The 18,021-nt window shown below is 40.3% G+C and overlaps 2 protein-coding genes across 2 annotated transcripts in view; one reads left to right on the top strand and one right to left on the bottom strand.

Annotated features, from left to right (window-relative positions):
* STAT5B (signal transducer and activator of transcription 5B) overlaps positions 1 to 14,532 on the bottom strand; it is a 65,038-nt gene extending 50,506 nt beyond the window's left edge. The window contains exon 1 of the mRNA XM_043584506.1: positions 14,386 to 14,532. The gene's annotated coding sequence lies outside the window, so the exon portion shown is untranslated. The remainder of the gene's footprint in view (positions 1 to 14,385) is intronic.
* Positions 13,435 to 14,938, top strand: LOC122484680 (basic proline-rich protein-like). The gene is made up of 2 exons (XM_043582640.1): positions 13,435 to 13,461; positions 13,979 to 14,938. Exons 1-2 carry the CDS (start codon positions 13,435 to 13,437, stop codon positions 14,936 to 14,938), a joined length of 987 nt encoding a protein of 328 aa, XP_043438575.1.
* The last annotated feature ends 3,083 nt before the right edge of the window (positions 14,939 to 18,021 follow it).

Raw genomic sequence — 18,021 nt, forward strand, 5'->3', positions numbered from 1 at the left:
AAAAACCAAACCCAGAACCACACAACATTCTAAAAGAAAATACAAATGAAAATTTTATAATCTCTCAGTAGAGATGGTTTTTCTAAGCATGTCTTAATAACCAGATCAGAGAAGAAAAAACTGTTAGACAACATAAAAATTTAACATTTTGTACTGCAAAAAATACTATACAAAGTTGAAAGCCAAGAAGAGAAAAAACTGGGAGGAAATTATTTGTAATATGCAAGACAGAAAGATCTGTGGGAAAACTCAAACAGCTATATAGAAAAACAGGCTAATTATATACAAGGGCAAATCACAGGGGCTCTTGGGTGGCTCAGTCTGTTAGGCATCTGACTCTTGGTTTTGGCTCAGGTAATGATCTCATGGTTTGTGGGATTGAGGCCTATGTTGGGATTTATGCTGACAGCACAGAGCCTGTTTGGGATTCTCTCTCCTCTCTCTGCCCCTCCCCCCCCCTAAATAAACGTTAAAAAAAAAAAAAGGCAAATCACAAAGAAACAAAATGGCCAATAAACATGTGAAGCACTATCTAACCTTGCTGGAAGTCAAAGAAATACAAATATGAGAGACTAGCAAAGATATGAAGGTTACCAACGCTCAGTTATGGAAGATGTAGGGAAATGGCCATCCCCTTCATGAACTAGTTTTTGTTAGGCATGTTGACTGGGGTGGTCTTTTGGGAGGGTGGTTTGGCACTATCTATGCAGAGAGCTCAGCAACTCCACTTGTAGAACTTACATTAAGAGGATGGTACAGTAAATGCAAAAAACACACTCAGACTAAGAATCTGCACCACACTGTTGTCTATAAAAGAGAAAAACTGGAAACAACTTAAATATCTTTTTTTTTTTTTTTTGAGAGAGAGAGAGAGAGAGAGAGAGAGAGAGAGAGAGAGAGAATGAGAATGCATGCAAGCAAGCAGGGGAGAGTCAGAGGGAGAGACAGAGAATCTCCAGCAGGCTCCATGACCAGCACAGAGCCTGACATGGGCTTGATCTCATGACCCTGTGATCATGGCCTGAGCCAAAATCAAGAGTCCAACGCTTAACCAACTCAGCCACCCAGGTGTCCCCAACTTAAATATCCATGAATAGATATTAGTGGATTAACTAAATTATGCTGGGGCTATCCAATGGATTACAGACCTTTAGAATGTTGAAGTAGATTGATATTTATTGAGTTCCTGGGGGAAAATAAGTCCCTCTTGAGTCCCCAGGTAACAAGATCAGACTAGAGGTTTCTAAGTCAGTCCACATTTTATAAATTTAGATCATCTATCTCTTCTCCATATGTGCCCACCTCCACCACCTGTGTTAATGGAGGGCTGGTTGTTTGTTTATATTAGGGGCTTGTAGCCTAAGTCCATGGACCTCTTGAAATGTATGCAAAATTTTATGTTTATGTGTATTTTACTGGGAAGAGAGTCAATGGTTGCATTAGAGTCTCAAAAGGTCCCCTAATCCCCAAATGGTTAAGAATCTCTGGCAAATACAGTTTAATGGGGTATCTTGTCTAATTTTGCCTTAAAAGCATATGTGATTATACAGCCCATTCATTTACCAGTCAACAAATATTCACTAAGTTTTATCCTGATTGGTAGCCCAATTACTGGAAAATTTTGGAATAAATTTCTTTACTCACTTTGGAAGTGTATTTATTTTTATTTATTTATTTATTTATTTTTAATTTTTTTTTTTCAACGTTTTATTTTTTGGGGGGACAGAGAGAGACAAAGCATGAACGGGGGAGGGGCAGAGAGAGAGGGAGACACAGAATCGGAAACAGGCTCCAGGCTCTGAGCCATCAGCCCAGAGCCTGACGCGGCGCTCGAACTCACGGACCATGAGATCGTGACCTGGCTGAAGTCGGACGCTTAACCGACTGCGCCACCCAGGCGCCCCTATTTTTATTTATTTTATTTTAGAGAGAGAGAGTATGCATGAACAGGGGAGGGGGGAGAGGGGGAGGGAGAGGAGGAGGGAGAGAGACAAATATACAGAGAGAATCCTAAACAGACTCTATGCTCAACACAGAGCCTGATGCAGGGCTCGATCCCAAGACCCTGGGATTATGACCTGAGCTGAAATAAACAGTCAGACACTCAACTGACTGAGCTAGCTACTCCAGTCGCCCCAGAAGTGTTTTTAAATACACAGATGTACACAACCTCAAAAAGCCCTCTGTGGGAATGCAAACTGGTGCAGCCACTCTGGAAAACAGTATGGAGGTTCCTCAAAAAATTAAAAATAGAACTACCCTACAACCCAGCAATTGCACTACTAGGCATTTATCCAAGGGATACAGGTGTGCTGTTTCGAAGGGGCACATGCACCTCAATGTTTACAGCAGCACTATCAACGATAGCCAAAGTGTGGAAAGAGCCCAAATGTCCATTGATGGATGAATGGATAAAGAAGATGTGGTATATATACATACAATGGAGTATTACTCAGCAATCAAAAGGAATGAAATCTTGCCATTTGCAACTACATGGATGGAACTGGAGGGTACTATGCTAAGTGACATTAGTCTGAGAAAGACAAATATCCTATGACTTCACTCATGAGGACTTTAAGATACAAAACAGATGAACATAAGGGAAGGGAAGTAAAAATAATATAAAAACAGGGAAGGGGACACAACATAAGAGACTTAAATATAGAGAACAAACAGGGTTGCTAGAGGGGTTGTGGGAGGGGATGGGCTAAATGGGTAAGAGGCATTAAGGAATCTGCTCCTGAAATCATTGTTGCACCATATGCTAACTTGGATGTAAATTAAAAAATAAGTTATTGATTTAAAAAAAAGCCCTCTGGCAGCTAAGAGACAAAAAGCAGATTACAGAGTTTCAAACAAAATTATAATGTTAACTTCTGAAGGAAGTAATTTTTCTACAGACTTTTGAATCTTACATATATTTGAACTCCATTAAAGAGGTAACCGTAAGACTTATAGACTTGGAAAAGAAGTCTTTGTGAGGATAACCAAGCTCTCAAAATCAGATAAAGACTAGAACACAATCAAGTATCTAGTTCTAAATGAAGAAAGCAATGAATCATTTTGTATATTAATATTCAAATATATTCTACAATTTACTGATGCCATATTATAAAATATATATGCTAAATTTGAGGCCCTAAATTTATAGGATTTTCAAAATATCTCATGATTTGGTAAAAGTGATTCAGGTACATAAAAGAAGAAAGAGAATTATTCTAACTGGTCATAATAATATCATAGTGATAAAACAGATTACAGAGAAAATCAGCAATGATAAATGAACTGAAGCCAAAGGAAAACATAGTTTTGGGTTAAATAAGATTGATCACATTTTCAGGAGGCAGAGGAGGTAAGAATAAGCAAAAAGGAACCATAATATCAACAGGATCTATTTATGAAGGCATATTGAGCAATATGTTTATGGTTTTATCTTTAATACACAAAAATATTTATTTGTCTTTATACATTTGAACTAACCACTTATGGATTTAGGTTTAAAACGCACTAAAAAGTACTATATGATTTCTTTTATGTTTTAGTTTTCCTAAAACTGACTTAAAGTTCTGTCACAGCAAGTTCCATTATGATAAATTACAAGGCACAATCCAGGTGAAGTAAGATTTTTACCAAGTTGTATTATACATAAAGTAAGTAAGTTGGGGGCACCTGGCTGGCTCAGTTGGTAGAGTGTGCAACTCTTGAAATTGAGGTTGTGAGTTCAAGCCCCACGTTGGATGTAGAGATTACTTTAAAAAATTTTTTTTAATTAAAAAAATAAAAAAATAAGTAGGTCATCTTCTAGGCTTATTACATATAAGCCTAGAATATATATATATACATATATATGTATATGTATGTGTGTATATGTGTATATATTATACATATATATGTATATGTATATATAATATATACACATATACACATACATACCTATTGTATATACATTCATATATGCACATATATGTATACATAGTCTTAAAAATCATATATAATCTTTAAAAATCATATATATGTGCATATATGTGTACATATACAATCATATATAACCTTAAGATTGTAATATTATTTGCTGCAAAAGTGCTAAGACCTAAATACTTGTGCTCCAGAATTCTCCTAAAACATCAAGTTGTAACTTATTTTCATCTTTCTTCTTTAAACTTCTTAAAATGTTAAAATGCTTTTAAACACTAAATTTAATTACAAAGAAACTACTTGATGTGAATTTAATTAAGGCAGAACACAAGTCTCTTGTATTAGCAATGACATATACCCAAGAGAAAGTATCTTTCACTAGAGATTTCCTTTACCAGATACTCCCAAATGAATACATAATAAACATTTAGAGAAGTCATTAAGCATGACTAATGGAATTACAAGGACAAAAATCCATAAACCTAGCAATCTTTGTAGGTATCATCATGACAGAAAAAGCAACACAAAAGCAAATACAGAAAATATACTGAAATAATACAATGTTTAGGGTCACCAGAACTTAAAATAAACTAGACCTAAATTTTTTTTTCAAATGTTGAAAAAAACCAAACACATCTTCAATATGAAATGAGTGGTAACTTAGTAGAGCTCATACACAGGTAAAGCAATATAATCTCTTTATCACATTTATAAAACAATATAATTCACCATCAGCTTATATATAAAAATATGGACCATTCCAAAGTATAGGAAATAACTCAGTCCTCAAGTCAAATTATTTTAACTCTGAAAACATTAAATGTAATTAGAATGATTTTAATACAGTTCTTCAACAAAAGATTCATAAACCATACCAAATAAGTATACTATGCCAAATATTTAACACAAACATCACAAACTACGTATTTTCTGCTCCTAAAAAGGAAATACTAACTGAAAATAAAACAAGTTTCTCATTCTAAATCAACACACAAAATTCATTTTAAAAATAACTTTTTCCCCTAGCTTTATTGAGATATAACTGACATAAAACGTCATGTAAGTTTAAGGTACGCAATGTAATAATGTGATACACATATGTATTGCAAAACGATTGTCAAAATAAGGTTGGTTAACCGATCCAACACCTCACATAGTTACAACTTGTATATGTGTGCCTGTGTGGTAAGAACTTTTAAAATCTCTCTTAGCAACTTTAAAATACACAATACAGTTAACTATAGCCATCATGCTGTACATTACATACTCAGAACTTACTCATCTTATAACTGGAAGTTTGTACCCTTTGGCCACTTTCACATAGTCCTCTGCCCCCTGCCTCTGGCAACCACCCATCTGCTTTTTTTTTTTTTTTTATGAGTTTGATATTTTTAGATTCCACAGATCAGGGAGAACATACAGCATTTGTCTTTGTCTGACTTATTTCACTTAGCGTAATGTTCTCTAGATTCATCCATGTTGTCATGAATGGCAATGAAAGATTTCCTTCTTTTTTTGTGGCCAAATAATATTTCATTATACATATTTCTCTCATATTTTCTTTACCATTCATTAAAACTAACATTTTTTCTTGACTACAAAGTATTCTCTGTTCATTATTGTTTATTACAGAAAAACGGGAAGATACTAGAAACCACACATACACACACTCAGAATCCTAGAACCCAGAATAATTTTTTAATGCCTACACTTTTTTCCAAGTACAACTTGTATGCGATTGTTTTGCCATTTGCCTTTTCATTTAGTAATATATTGTCAACTTTACCTAAGTCATTAAATATTGTTGTATAACATGACTTGAAATAGCTAAATAGTATTTCATTATATAAGATATCCTTCAATTTAGTTAATTAATCCTCTAATGCTGAACACTGTAGTTGTTTCCAATTTGTTGTTATTTTCAATAACACTACGAGGAACATCCTTATACAGTAATCTTTGCACATATTTCAGATTATGTTATCTAAATGGAACTGTTAGGTCAAAGGATATGTACACTTTTAAGGCTTTCAATACATGTATATATATCAAACTGCTCTTCAAAAAAAGCACCAATTTACATCTGACCAACGAATATGAAGGTACCAGTTTCTCCACATTCCCAAGCAACATGGCTTTTATTTCTTCGATATTTTAGTTTTGTAAATCTGTTAACTGGAAAAGTCATGTCATTGTTTTTATTTGCATTTCTTGATCTCTAGTGCAGAACATAATTCTATATGAACATTGACCATTTGTATCTCTTCTTTTTTCATTTTCTCTTTGGGAGATCATCTTTTTTCTTATTTTTTTATAGTATTTAAAAAAAATTTATTTTTGAAAGAGAGACAGACAGACAGAGTGTGAGCTGGGGAGGGGCAGAGTGAGAGGGAGACAAAATTCCAAAGCAGGCTCCAGGCTCTGAGCTGTCAGCACAGAGCTCAATGTGGGGCTCGAACTCACGAACCATGAGATGGTGACCTGAGCTGAAGTCGGACGCTCAACCAACTGAACCAACCAGGCATCCCAACTTTTTTTCTTACTTTTGGTATACAGTCTTTATATATAATAATATTAACTCATAACCTTTTGTCATATATGTTTACAGTGTTTTTCTTATTTTGTCATTTATCTTTGGCTTCTGGCATTTTTTTTTCATATAAGAAAGTTTTTAATATTTATGCACTTATGTATTTTTTTCCTTTCATGAGTTATTCCATAAAAGCCACAAGGTTGGTATTTCTTATGTTTGTCTTTTTCAAATTTACCAATAGAACAGGAACATAATGCTAAGTTCTTTTCAAACTAGATCTCTCACATTTGGGTAATAAAAATTCAAAACCATAAACTTTGACAATGTCACATTTCTAGGACAAAATTTAAAATGTGTGCTTAAGGTAATAACTTACTTAAGGACCCATTCCTTTCAAATTATGTGCTCTGCTCTGGTATTGCAAAATCAAGAAATCATGCTTCATCACCAACTCAGCATGTAAGTTGTAGCCATGTCATTCAGGAAGCCAAATATTTTCTATTTTGTTTTAATACCTTCAACAGTTAAGGAGGAAGGTAAATCTATACACATGACAATGAATTTAGTGTTTTAACTTGGTATTTAAACTCGTTACAAGATAAACTCATCCTTAAAATATGCTTAGGATATATATGTTTCAGGGTTTCCATATATCATTACAAAATGGAAACAGTAACAACAACACGAAAAGAAGGAATATGTGTGTTGCATCTCTAGGTATTAGACCTTCCATACCTTTTGGAATAAGGCTCCATTATGTCCAATTTTCACTATAATTCTCCCTCACTTTCTACCAGAAACAATCATAAATTGTGAAAACATAAATCCACAAGGTGGATCGTCTCATTTTATAAAGAGCTGTATAATGCTGTAGATCTCTAGTTTGCTATTTTTCTCAAGCCTAAAAGATTACCAAAATATTTTAGATACATGAAGCAAAACAAAAACATAGAATTAACATTATTTCTAAGAGAATGGTTTACCTAGTTCAAACTACAAATGACTATTATAGAATGCTGTATTACAAACCTGATAAATTCTAATTTTTAGTACTTTAACAGATTAAGGGCTCAACAGTTTCTATTTATAAATGTTACAATGACATTTGTGAATGTAGCTTATTTAAAACATTTTCCCCAGGTTGAATTTTTAAGTCCCATTCTTCATAAAAACATAACGATCTGCACAGGTTACAGGCTCTGAATTTTAGACAACACAAAATAGTTTTTTCACAAACTTTCTAATTTACTCTCACCTAAAGGCTGGAAAACCCCACTGAAGGTTTTTAAAAACTCATCAGACATAAAGAAAAAAAAAACTGCTTTAATTGTAGGATCTCACTGACACAAACATAAGGAAATTCTGAGTTATAGATACTTCACATTAAGCTTTTTCCACTGACATTGTAACTTCTGTCAACATTCAAAGAAAATTCAACCCTGGTCAAAGGTGACAGTTTGACAATCCTGGAAGACAACATCCTCTGTTTATTTGAACAAGTTTATACTCTCTGCTCAGGGAATTGAAGTTTTTCTCCTCCCTGACTTGACCTCTCAAATTCAAATCAGCACACTTTAGGGTAATAAATTTTGGCCCCAAGATTTAACTTTACAATCTACCTCCAAGGAAAAATGCTGAGACCATCACATATAAAATGGAATACATTTCTGAGACTAGTTTCCAATGGCCTTTGCATAGCTCTAAAACACAGAATAATTGCTTTGGTTGCCTTAAAAATTAACTTCCCAAATTAAAACTCTTTAGTCCTTCTATCTCAGAAATCACAATCAGTAACTCTAAAAAGCTTCAATAAAACAGGAAGAGGGCTGCAAACCCCTTCAAAACAAAGTTGTAAATAAAATGAGCTGGATACTTGCATTTTCAGTCAACAAACACATGTTACATGCTAAACTGGCATAAATGATCCTTTTGTTTGTAATGAGAGGCCAAGGAGATAGCTTATAGCTCTTCTCCCATGATGTATATGGTAATGTTAGTGGAAGAACAACAAAGGAAATTTATAGTTAGAATTAAGACCTTCTCTGTTTTTACATAATTTCCACTAGGATTATATACATTAGTTGGAAAAATACTTACAATTACCTTCATAAACTTTAAAAATTTCTAAATACATATAATTTTTTTTCTATTAAAAACAAACAAGAGTCCATTTGGGAACACAAATCAAGAAACAGAAGTCTCAAAGAAACCAAATGTCCTTTTGCAGTGCAGTGGTCAGGAACACAGTCTCTGGAATCAGCTTGGTCTGGGTCTGGATCCAGCTCTGCCTTTATTACTAGCAATGTGACCTTGGACAAGTTACTCAACTTCTCTGTTGCCACTTCTTCATCTTTCATCTGAAAATAATACCCACCCTCTGAAGATCATGAGTTAAAACATGGCAAGAGCTTATAATAGTCTCTGCTTGGCACACTGTAAGTGGACAATGTTAGGTATCATTTTTATTATCTTTCTACTTTTAAGTTTTAGACCTAATTTGAAGTACTTTTTAACTAATTTTCTGATCACTTTTTGAAAGAGGGCATAATTATTATATAGATAACTAGTACATCTTCCCAGATGAGCCCATGGTAGGTAGAGCTATAGCCCACAGTGGTAAATAGTTGTTTTTAATACAAACCATGGATGTGGCTGTTATTAGTAACTCTGGCTTGATCTCCCATATGCAGAAAAAATCCCCTACAAGGGGAAAACAAGCAGTATTAGAAAATACTTGGGTTTGTCCTACACCATTGCAGGGTAAAGCCAAATTCACTTTACTAGCCTGATGGGCATTGAAAATATTAGTCATCGGAGCGCCTGGGTGGCTCAGTTGGTTAAACATCCGACTTTGGCTCAGGTCATGATCTCACGGTTCATGAGTTCGAGCCCTGTGTGGGGGGCTCTGTGCTGAGAGCTCAGAGCTTAGAGTCTGCTTTGGAATTTGTGTCTCCCTCTCTCTCTGCCTCTCTCTCTCTCTCTCTCTCTCTCTCCCTATCTCCCTGCCTCTCTCTCTCTCTGCCTCTCTCTCTCTCAAAAATAAATAAAACATAAAAAGAAGAAAAAAAAAAGAAAATATTAGTCATCAAATTAATCCCAACAAATAACAATAATTGATTGGCTCATTGATGTATTTCCCCTTGTCTTCCCCAACCTTTCTCTAACTAGTCAGAAAGGAAAGTTTTCATATTTTCTGAGAATCTCATTACTGCTCTCAAACCATACTCTATATCTTAGTAGAATTTAAAAAATGAGTCAGCACAAGCACCTCAAAAAAACTAGCAGTGCATAGAATGTGGAGATATTTCTCTTCATAACAGAAATCTGTAAAACATTTTTTTAAAAAAAGAGTTAGAGTGCCAAAAGCAATGGAAGAATAAATGGAGGGTGAGTGTCGGAATAGATCTTGCAAGCTAGCTTCCAAAAGATAAATGTTATGAATCAATATATGTATTTTTCATCTTAAAAGTATTATAATACATGGGAAATAGATGTAATTGTTACAAATAAATCCAGGGAAGAAAATATCCAGTGTGTGACAAATTATTACTCTCCTTTACTGAATGTGGGGTGGGGGAGGAGTGGGAGGTCAAGACACTCTGTATTAAACTCGACTACAAAGTGCACTATGCATAACTGTGCAACATGCTAATGCAGTACTGCCTTCAGTAATGTGATCCAAAATAAAATTTAGGAGAGATAAGCTGTCCCTAAACTGCAAACATGTTTGAATCCCAATTTAATTAGGAGTCTATTTAGTCATTTATACTTCTTAGAATAAAGTTAGTTGAGGGTCAGGAAAAGGCCACTTGCTTTAATCACTGGAACAATACTATATGTACTTCTTTCAAGGATGTACTTCTCAAGGCTCCACATAACTTGTATTCCAACATTTATATTAAAGGTGACATACTGTGTAAAAATTATCTGGGAGGGTCAAGGAAGAGTTTTATGGCTGAGGGTGATTTCTCCTAAGTTCTACTACCATACCCTAAATTTGTCCTAATTCTTATTTAAATTCTCCATGACATTTTGTACGACTTAAGTTGGTCAGAAAAACTGCTATAGTCACTAGTTAATAGGCGGGTTCTATATTACATAAGCCCAAGGCAACCCCTCTTTAAAACTCTGACCTTCAAGACTCCACAGAACACATTTCAACTCTTAGTACTATACATTATGTAGGTACCTGGAAGGAAACGGATAGCTACAGCCCCATTTTTCTGTTCGTTGCACCTTTGTTGTTGTAAGAGTCCTTCAGTTGGGAAAAGATTCAGGAACGTCCTGCCTTCCCAACCGGGTATTTAGTCTGAGTTCGGTAAGGGAGTCATAAAGCAGTACAATGGACAAAGATAAACCACATGGCATCTGATGCTTTATATGTTTAAAATAAAAATGTGACACTACAAGAAATTTAATATGTGGACCTAATTTTGAAAATACAAACAGGAAGCACCCCCACCCCAATATTACCATTAAAAAAAAAAAAAAAAAAAGGAAACCAAACCTCAAAGATACCTTCCAAGGAAGTCATGGGTGTGACCAAAACTAACAAAAGTAATAAACGTCATCTAAAACCCTGAAAACACCAAAAGTGAGGGTATTTAACCACCTAAAAATCTAACTCCTGTAAAGTACTCCTCTCTTTGATCAGTAAAAATAGCATAGATTTACATACATAAAGTCTTCTCCAAACTGGCTTAAGTGTTTCAGTAACAGGATCATCATAAGAAGAAAACATCCGATGTCAATATTCTACTTAAAATAAAGACAGAATTATTAAAAATGAATATAATTTTTTAAAAAAGTTTTTATCACTGTGATACTCATGACTTAAATGTACAGAAAAACTGTCTGATCAATGGAAACTAGATTGTTAAATTTGACTTTCTTATTCCCAGAAATAAGCATAAAACTGTTGTGTTTCCAACATTGCAGGGGAAAAAATACTTCTGATTTTAGAACATTTCTATTAACAAAGCCAAGACTTAAAGAATTTTTTTTTTTCCTTTAACCACTACACAAAATTGGGGACAGTGACACTTGAGAGCTAACTTTTCAAGATAATTTTTATTAAGTTCCGGAGTCAAAGTATTCTGCCACTTTATTATGAACTCAGTAACCTGGAACTGTCAAATTAACTTGTTAAAAGAATAAGTTTCAAATACTCAAAACAAGTTAATAAAAACTGGAAGTTTTTTGCTTCCTTTTTTTGTAGGAATAATGCGGTAATCTACTACACTCTAATAGAAGGGGAAAAAATGTCTCACTTGGCAGGTAGCACATCCAGAGATCTGTGAAGACTTTTATGAGATACATACATGTTTACAGGGCAGTAGTAAGATTCCTTTGATTCTACCTTCAACCTGCAATCTCATCTTGCATGTGCTATTTACCTATTTATAACATATTCCTTTTACAAGACTGCTTCTATCACCTACCTACATAAAAACAAGCCAAATGAACCACCACACGCACGTTCATAAATATAAACCTAACACAAATCACAAATAACTTGAAAACCAACACTAATATAACTTGAAAAACTTGACATAAGTACCAAAAGAGCAATAATGACACCCTTTGCTAGTCTTGATGTTGTTTTTGTATATGTAAAGAACATTTTAAAAAATCAATTGAGAGCAAGCAAATGAAGATGAAATGAGAAGTTGGGGCACAATAGGAAGTGCTGACCAAAATATTTATGTTGTAACACTTCAAACAATGATAGCACTTCCCCCCCCCCCACCTTCTATCACATATATCACGGAGTACCCATTGAAGAAATACATCCACCTTCAATTTCTTAATACAATCCATATTAATATCCTGTTGGCAAAAACATGAATGCTGAAAAGGCCAGGACTAGGGAGAAGGTGGGATAATTTACTGAGTTGGGTATACAGCAAAGATTTTATGTAGTTCAGCTCCAAGTTATGCAATAACCAAACTGCTAGTGATAGAAATCAACTCTTTTTTTTTTTTTTTTGCTTCTGAGGTTTTGCTTTTTTGAAAAAAAGATCTCTCCATTCCTTCCCTGTATCTCAACCAGGTGCTTGAAATTTTCATCTTCCAAAGGCTACGGAACACAAGCAATCTACTAGATAACGCTTACCTGACCAAAGGTGTGGTGGTGTTTTAATTGAACGTGACAGACATCACAAATTGTCTCATGGTAAATTTTTCTTAAAATTGGCAGCCCCTTCTCCCATTTATACTATCAATTCTAACAACTGTAATCTTCCATGAGATGGAAATTGGTACCAAAACAAATAAAAAACCCAAAGCCTTGATATAAAGTCAGTCAATAGGATTCCACCATGTGAAATGATCAGAACTGATCCAATGTTCACGGTGTTACGACATCAAATTAGAAAAATGTGAAAGGTACACAAAATAAAATGCATTGTTTTCTAACAGCCATTAAATATAAACAATACAATATAAACAAATGAACCATAACAGAAGAATGTTGAAGAAAGAGGCAACATTATATTATCTTCATCGAACAATAACAGAATTATTTGAGGTAATATACACAACAGCTGAAAGCTTATTATGGCCCAGGCAGCTATCCAACCACTTTGGAAACCTAAGATATCAGTGGATGATAAACATCATTTGAAGACTGAGAAAATGACATAAAGCTCAGTTTAATAATTTGGTGACACACGGCCCTTTCAAGGGGCATTTCCCAAGGACATTCCAGAGACAATTAATGGAACTGTATTTAGGCAAAAATCCACTACTCCATAGGGTTTTGGGCAGAGCACTGATCTAAGAGTCCTCAGACCGACATTTCAGTCCCAGGACGACTGCACAGCTGCGTGAACCGAGCAGATCACCTTCTCCATCTACCAGGGGCCTCAGTTTCCTCATTTGTACAATAAAAGAGAGCGCCATCATTGCCAGGGTCCTTTCCAGCTCTTAACATTCCATGACCCACTTTCAGTACTATCTGTTTGATATAAAGGTCTGACAGGAGCATGGGGGACAAGAAGAAAAAGAACTGGGCATGGTTCTCCGGGAAAGAGAGGATCGCTATCTCTTTTTGCCTTTAACATTCTTGTGGTTTTCACTAATCTCATCTTCCTAAAAGCTGACACTTGTTTTTCTTCCTCGCCTTTTCCATCACTGCTGGCTACAAGTGTTTGCAAACGCCTCTTGCTCCACACAAGTTCTTTCCTCTTTGATCAGCGTGACCATCTTGCCAGATTCCTTCAGCCTCAGACCAGCTTTTGTGACACCACGACTGCCCTTCCGACTCTCCATATCTACCCCGACACCAGGCGCACTTTTTTACTCTTTAGCCCTGGCTAGCAAAAAAAAAGGGCACGCCACATCCCACCGCCACACGCACCAGTCCGGGCCTTGGCGGGTCCTGATGTGGGATCCCGCACCCCAGAGCCGTATGGAAACACTCGTATTTGTTGTCTTGACTCCTTATAAGGCACTGTTCCTCGAGGCTAGGCGAACACCTCCCACCCCACCGGGCACCCCCCGAGCTCATCCCACCCCCGGGAGTCGCAGATCCTTCTTTCGAAAAAGGAGAAAAAGCAAGGGGACGCCAGCGGCTACTTGGCACTGCAACCCGGAGGTGTGAGGTGGCCCACAGCAGCCCCCTCCGCTGGCGGGGGTCGGCGCCGGGGCCCTTCACACGCCCACCCCGACACACGCGCCCGCACGGTCCCCACACTCCACACCCTCGGCCCGCCACCGCCGCGGCACGACGCCCCTCGCGCGCACCCAGCGCCCTCGCCCCCTGAGCCCCCAGCCCCCGGCGCGCAGTCACCGAGGCCGCCTCCCGGCCCGCGGAGCGATGGCGGCGGCGCGGCCCTGCCGGGCGTCTGGGCGGCCGGGGCGCGGGGCCCCGCCCGGGCGGGCTCCCCGGCCTCGCTCTCCGGCCCCGAGCCCGGGAGTCGCCCCGCAGCTCCTACCTCGCTCGGCCCCTCGGGCGCCAGCCGCCGCCGCCGCCGCCCGCCCGCTCGCTCGCTCCCTCCCTCGGCCGGGCCGCCGCGCGTAGTCGCCTGCGCAGGGTCCCCGCCCGGGGTGACGGCTCCAGCCGCCGAGTCTCCTCACGCCGGGACCCGCGGGGGCGCGCGCGCCGCTCGCGCACCGAGGCCCGAGCGCGCCCCGCGCCGGCGCGCGCCGCTTCCTGGTTCCGCCCGGCGCGCGATCGCGAGCCCCGTGGTCCCTCGCACCGGGTCCGCGGCCGCCCTGGAAGGACCCGGAACCCCTCGGCGCGCGGGGCTGGGAGCGGAGGGGTTGGGGGGGGGGGGGGGGAGGCGCTGGCGCCACGCGCAGCCCCTTGTCGCTCAGACGGGTGGCGTCCCCTCTCGGCTCCCGAGCCGGGTCCCCCGGGGCCACGAGCACATGCTGCTTTGTTTGGGTCGACTCGACCACCACGAGCAGGGCTCGGGCCAGACTGTTGTGGTCGCGTTGATTGGCACCCCCCTCCGCGGCCCGCCACCCGCCCTTCCCCCGGGCTGAGGCCCACGTTCCGGGTCCTATCCCTCCCAGGCCCAGGTCAGAAGTCCACCGTTGCCCCATCAATAATTATCCCGGGTTTGCTCCCTGGAGGGCGTTTCAGCCAGAACTGCCGCTTACCATCCGGGCGGAAAGCCTGAATGGACACAGCGGGAGTTTACACTCGCCCAAGTCAACTGGATAGGTCCACTGTTCCAGAGTGAATGGGGGAGGGGGGGCGGCGGGGGGAAGGGGCGTCTGACACCATCTCCTTCCCTGGGGACTTTTGCTCGCTCCTGCCAGTTAGAGCTTCGGGGAGGGACTGGCTGCGTTATCAAGAGAAGGAAGAATAAGCACCATCACCTTTGTAAGATCCAGGGAAAGGGGTCTCTGAGAGCCTTTTCCATGTAATGGGGAGGGGGTGTGGTATCTGAGAAGGCAGCCTGAGTCACCCACTCTCCTCTGGCTACATCTCTGGAGCTGGCCAACCGTTTCCCTGGCAACCCGCCAAGGGCCAGCACCAAAGCAAGGCATGTCAGATCTCCAGAAACCTAGCTGCAGGGGCAGAAGGAGAAGGACTCCACACATACACCCAGAGCTTCCCTTCCCTACAGTCTGCAAATCTTCATGTCCAGAGATGACCAAGATCTGCAAGGCCCCAAGTTCTCCCATAATCCTCCTTTGGCAGCTCTTCCCAGCAGCCTTCCCTTCCCCTCCAGAATAACACCAGCCACAAAGATCTTTGTGTCTGTAGCCGATCACAAAGTCCTTCTCCCCCACCCAGGCAACTGCTTCTATCCCACACTCTGGGCCAACACCTGGCACAGTGCTTTGCCCAGAGTTGGTGCAGGGCATTTGGAGGCTGGAGCAGGAGGACAGGCTGGAGCAGGAAGCTGGATGGAAGCACCAGCACTGAGCATTCTGGCACCTCTCTGGCAGTCACTGTGCAAGATGTTTCAACACTTGAGCACACTGCATTTCTCTCGAAAGTTTTTGCACCTGCACGCGTGCTGTTCCTCTGCCTGGAATGTACCTCCTGCCTTCGGTGACAGTTGGTCCAGGCAGTGAGAACCTCTCTCCCCCTGTTTCCCTGATGTTCATGCCCCTATTATGGCACCTCTAGTGTTGAAGGACAATCTCTTGTTTATATGTCTCTCTACCCCTGCCAGCACACGATATCCCATGTACCTTTAAATCCACCCCCTGCCCAGCGCAGAGCAGACACCCAATAAACATTTGAGGAACAAACTCTCCACTCTAGGAGTAGAAATGGAAACCAGGAGGACTGTGTAGTAATTAAGAGCAAAGAATCTAAAAGCAGACTTGCTGTCAACTCCTCGAGCTGTGTGATCTTAAGCAAGTTTTTGGCCTCAATTTCCTCATTGTAATGTGGTAATAGTAATAGGACTTACCTTGTAGCATTGTTGTAGGAATTAAGTGAGGTAATATGTGTATAGGGCTTCAAATGCCTTAAAGCACTATACAGCTGTTAACTACTATTACTGTTTTCAGTAAAGGCTAAGATTTACACCTCTCTTCCTAGGACCGGTCAGGTCTAGGACTGGATCCAGCTGCCTTGACAGATAGCCGCAGGGTGCCCTGGAGGGTGGGGCAGGTACACCTCTTTATTCCTTCGTCTCATAACCCATCTCTGACTGACCACTATGCACAAAGCTAGATCTGGCTGGCTGTGTGCACAGACACGAAGGACAGAACGTTCTGAGTGACTACCTCAGCAAAACAAGAACATTGTCAACCTGAGAGGAAGGAAGGTCTAACACCTACCTCTCCCTACTTGCCAATCCGGATGAGGTGAGAGCTTCTTCTCTTGGGCCTCAGGGACATAGTCCCCTATGTGGAGGAGACACCAGACTGAGACGTAACACAGAAGGAGTCCTAGAAAGAAAGAAACTGAACAGGAAGCTAGGATCCAGAAAGCCCTACAGAGAGCCCATATAGAAAGTTCTCAGAGACATACCCAGAGATGTAGTGACATCCACTGGAGAGAGAGTTGGTCATCTCTTAGCCAACCCTGTCCTGACCCAGGAGAGAACGACGCTTGGGGAGAGCCTGGAAGTCTGGTGGGTAGCCCTTGTCCATATGTCCAGCCTACTCTCAACCGGGGACTGACTTCAGCCTCCTTCCCTTGCTCTGGAGGACAAGCATGTGGCTACCACAGAAAACAGCTCCCTGCTTCACACCTCCCTCAGCCCAGCCTGCCCCCAGGGAGAACGTAGGCCATTTTCTGGAAACATCATTGAAACCACAGCCACAACCCCCTCTAGTTAGAGACCCGTGCTCGTGTGGTTTCCTTCTCCAGAATGCTCTGAACCCTGGGACTCAGGCTGTCCCTGGGAACCACCAGCCACACAGAAGGAAGGACCCTTGTGGGAACTTTTCTTTCATAGGGGCATGACTCCTCCTTATTAAGTCAATACAGGCATTGGACATTCAACGGACAGGAAGGCAGATCTCCAGGGCCTTAGAATGGAGATTTGTCACAGCCAGTGGTTCAGGAGAGGCTTTGTCAATGCCAGGGCTTACCTCTGCCAGAGCGTGGGCGGTGAAAGGAGCTGAGTTCTTCAGTTAGATCTGCTTCCAAATCCCAGCTCTGCCAACTTACCAGCTGTGTGACCTTAGTCAAAGTACTTCACTTCTCTGAGGGCCTCATTTTCCCTCATGTGTGAGTCATGGGAAGTAAAGTATAATAGACATTTGCAAATGCATAGAATCTTTCTGGGATGCCTACAAGACTGGAGTAATAGTGGTTGTTCCTGCAGAGGGGATCTAGGGGACAGGAAAGGAGAAAGACTAATTCTTCACCATTTTGAATCGTCTGAGTTTTATATCATGCGCTATACTACCTATTAAAATATTAGGAAGGGGCCCCTGGCTGGCTCAGTTGGAAAAGCATGCAACTCTTGATCTCGGGGTCATGAGTTCAAGCCCCATATTGGGTGTAGAGATTACCTAAATAAATAAAACTTAAAGAAATAACTAAAACATTAGGAAAATGAACTTTCTTTTAGTGAAGAAAGTGGAGAGACAATGTTTGTGAAAGTAACTAAGCGTCATGGCTGGCTTGCAGAAAAGGCATTTGATAAATG

Source organism: Prionailurus bengalensis, chromosome E1, assembly GCF_016509475.1.
Source record: "Prionailurus bengalensis isolate Pbe53 chromosome E1, Fcat_Pben_1.1_paternal_pri, whole genome shotgun sequence".
NCBI lineage: Eukaryota > Metazoa > Chordata > Mammalia > Carnivora > Felidae > Prionailurus > Prionailurus bengalensis.

What these genes read in the sequence shown, in the direction of transcription:
- LOC122484680 (XM_043582640.1), top strand. Translation starts at nt 13,435, where the DNA reads ATGGGGGACAAGAAGAAAAAGAACTGG. An exon ending in ACAAGAAGAAAAAGAACTGG is followed by an intron (nt 13,462 to 13,978) that starts GCATGGTTCTCC and finishes CGGGAGTCGCAG; the next exon opens with ATCCTTCTTTCGAAAAAGGA.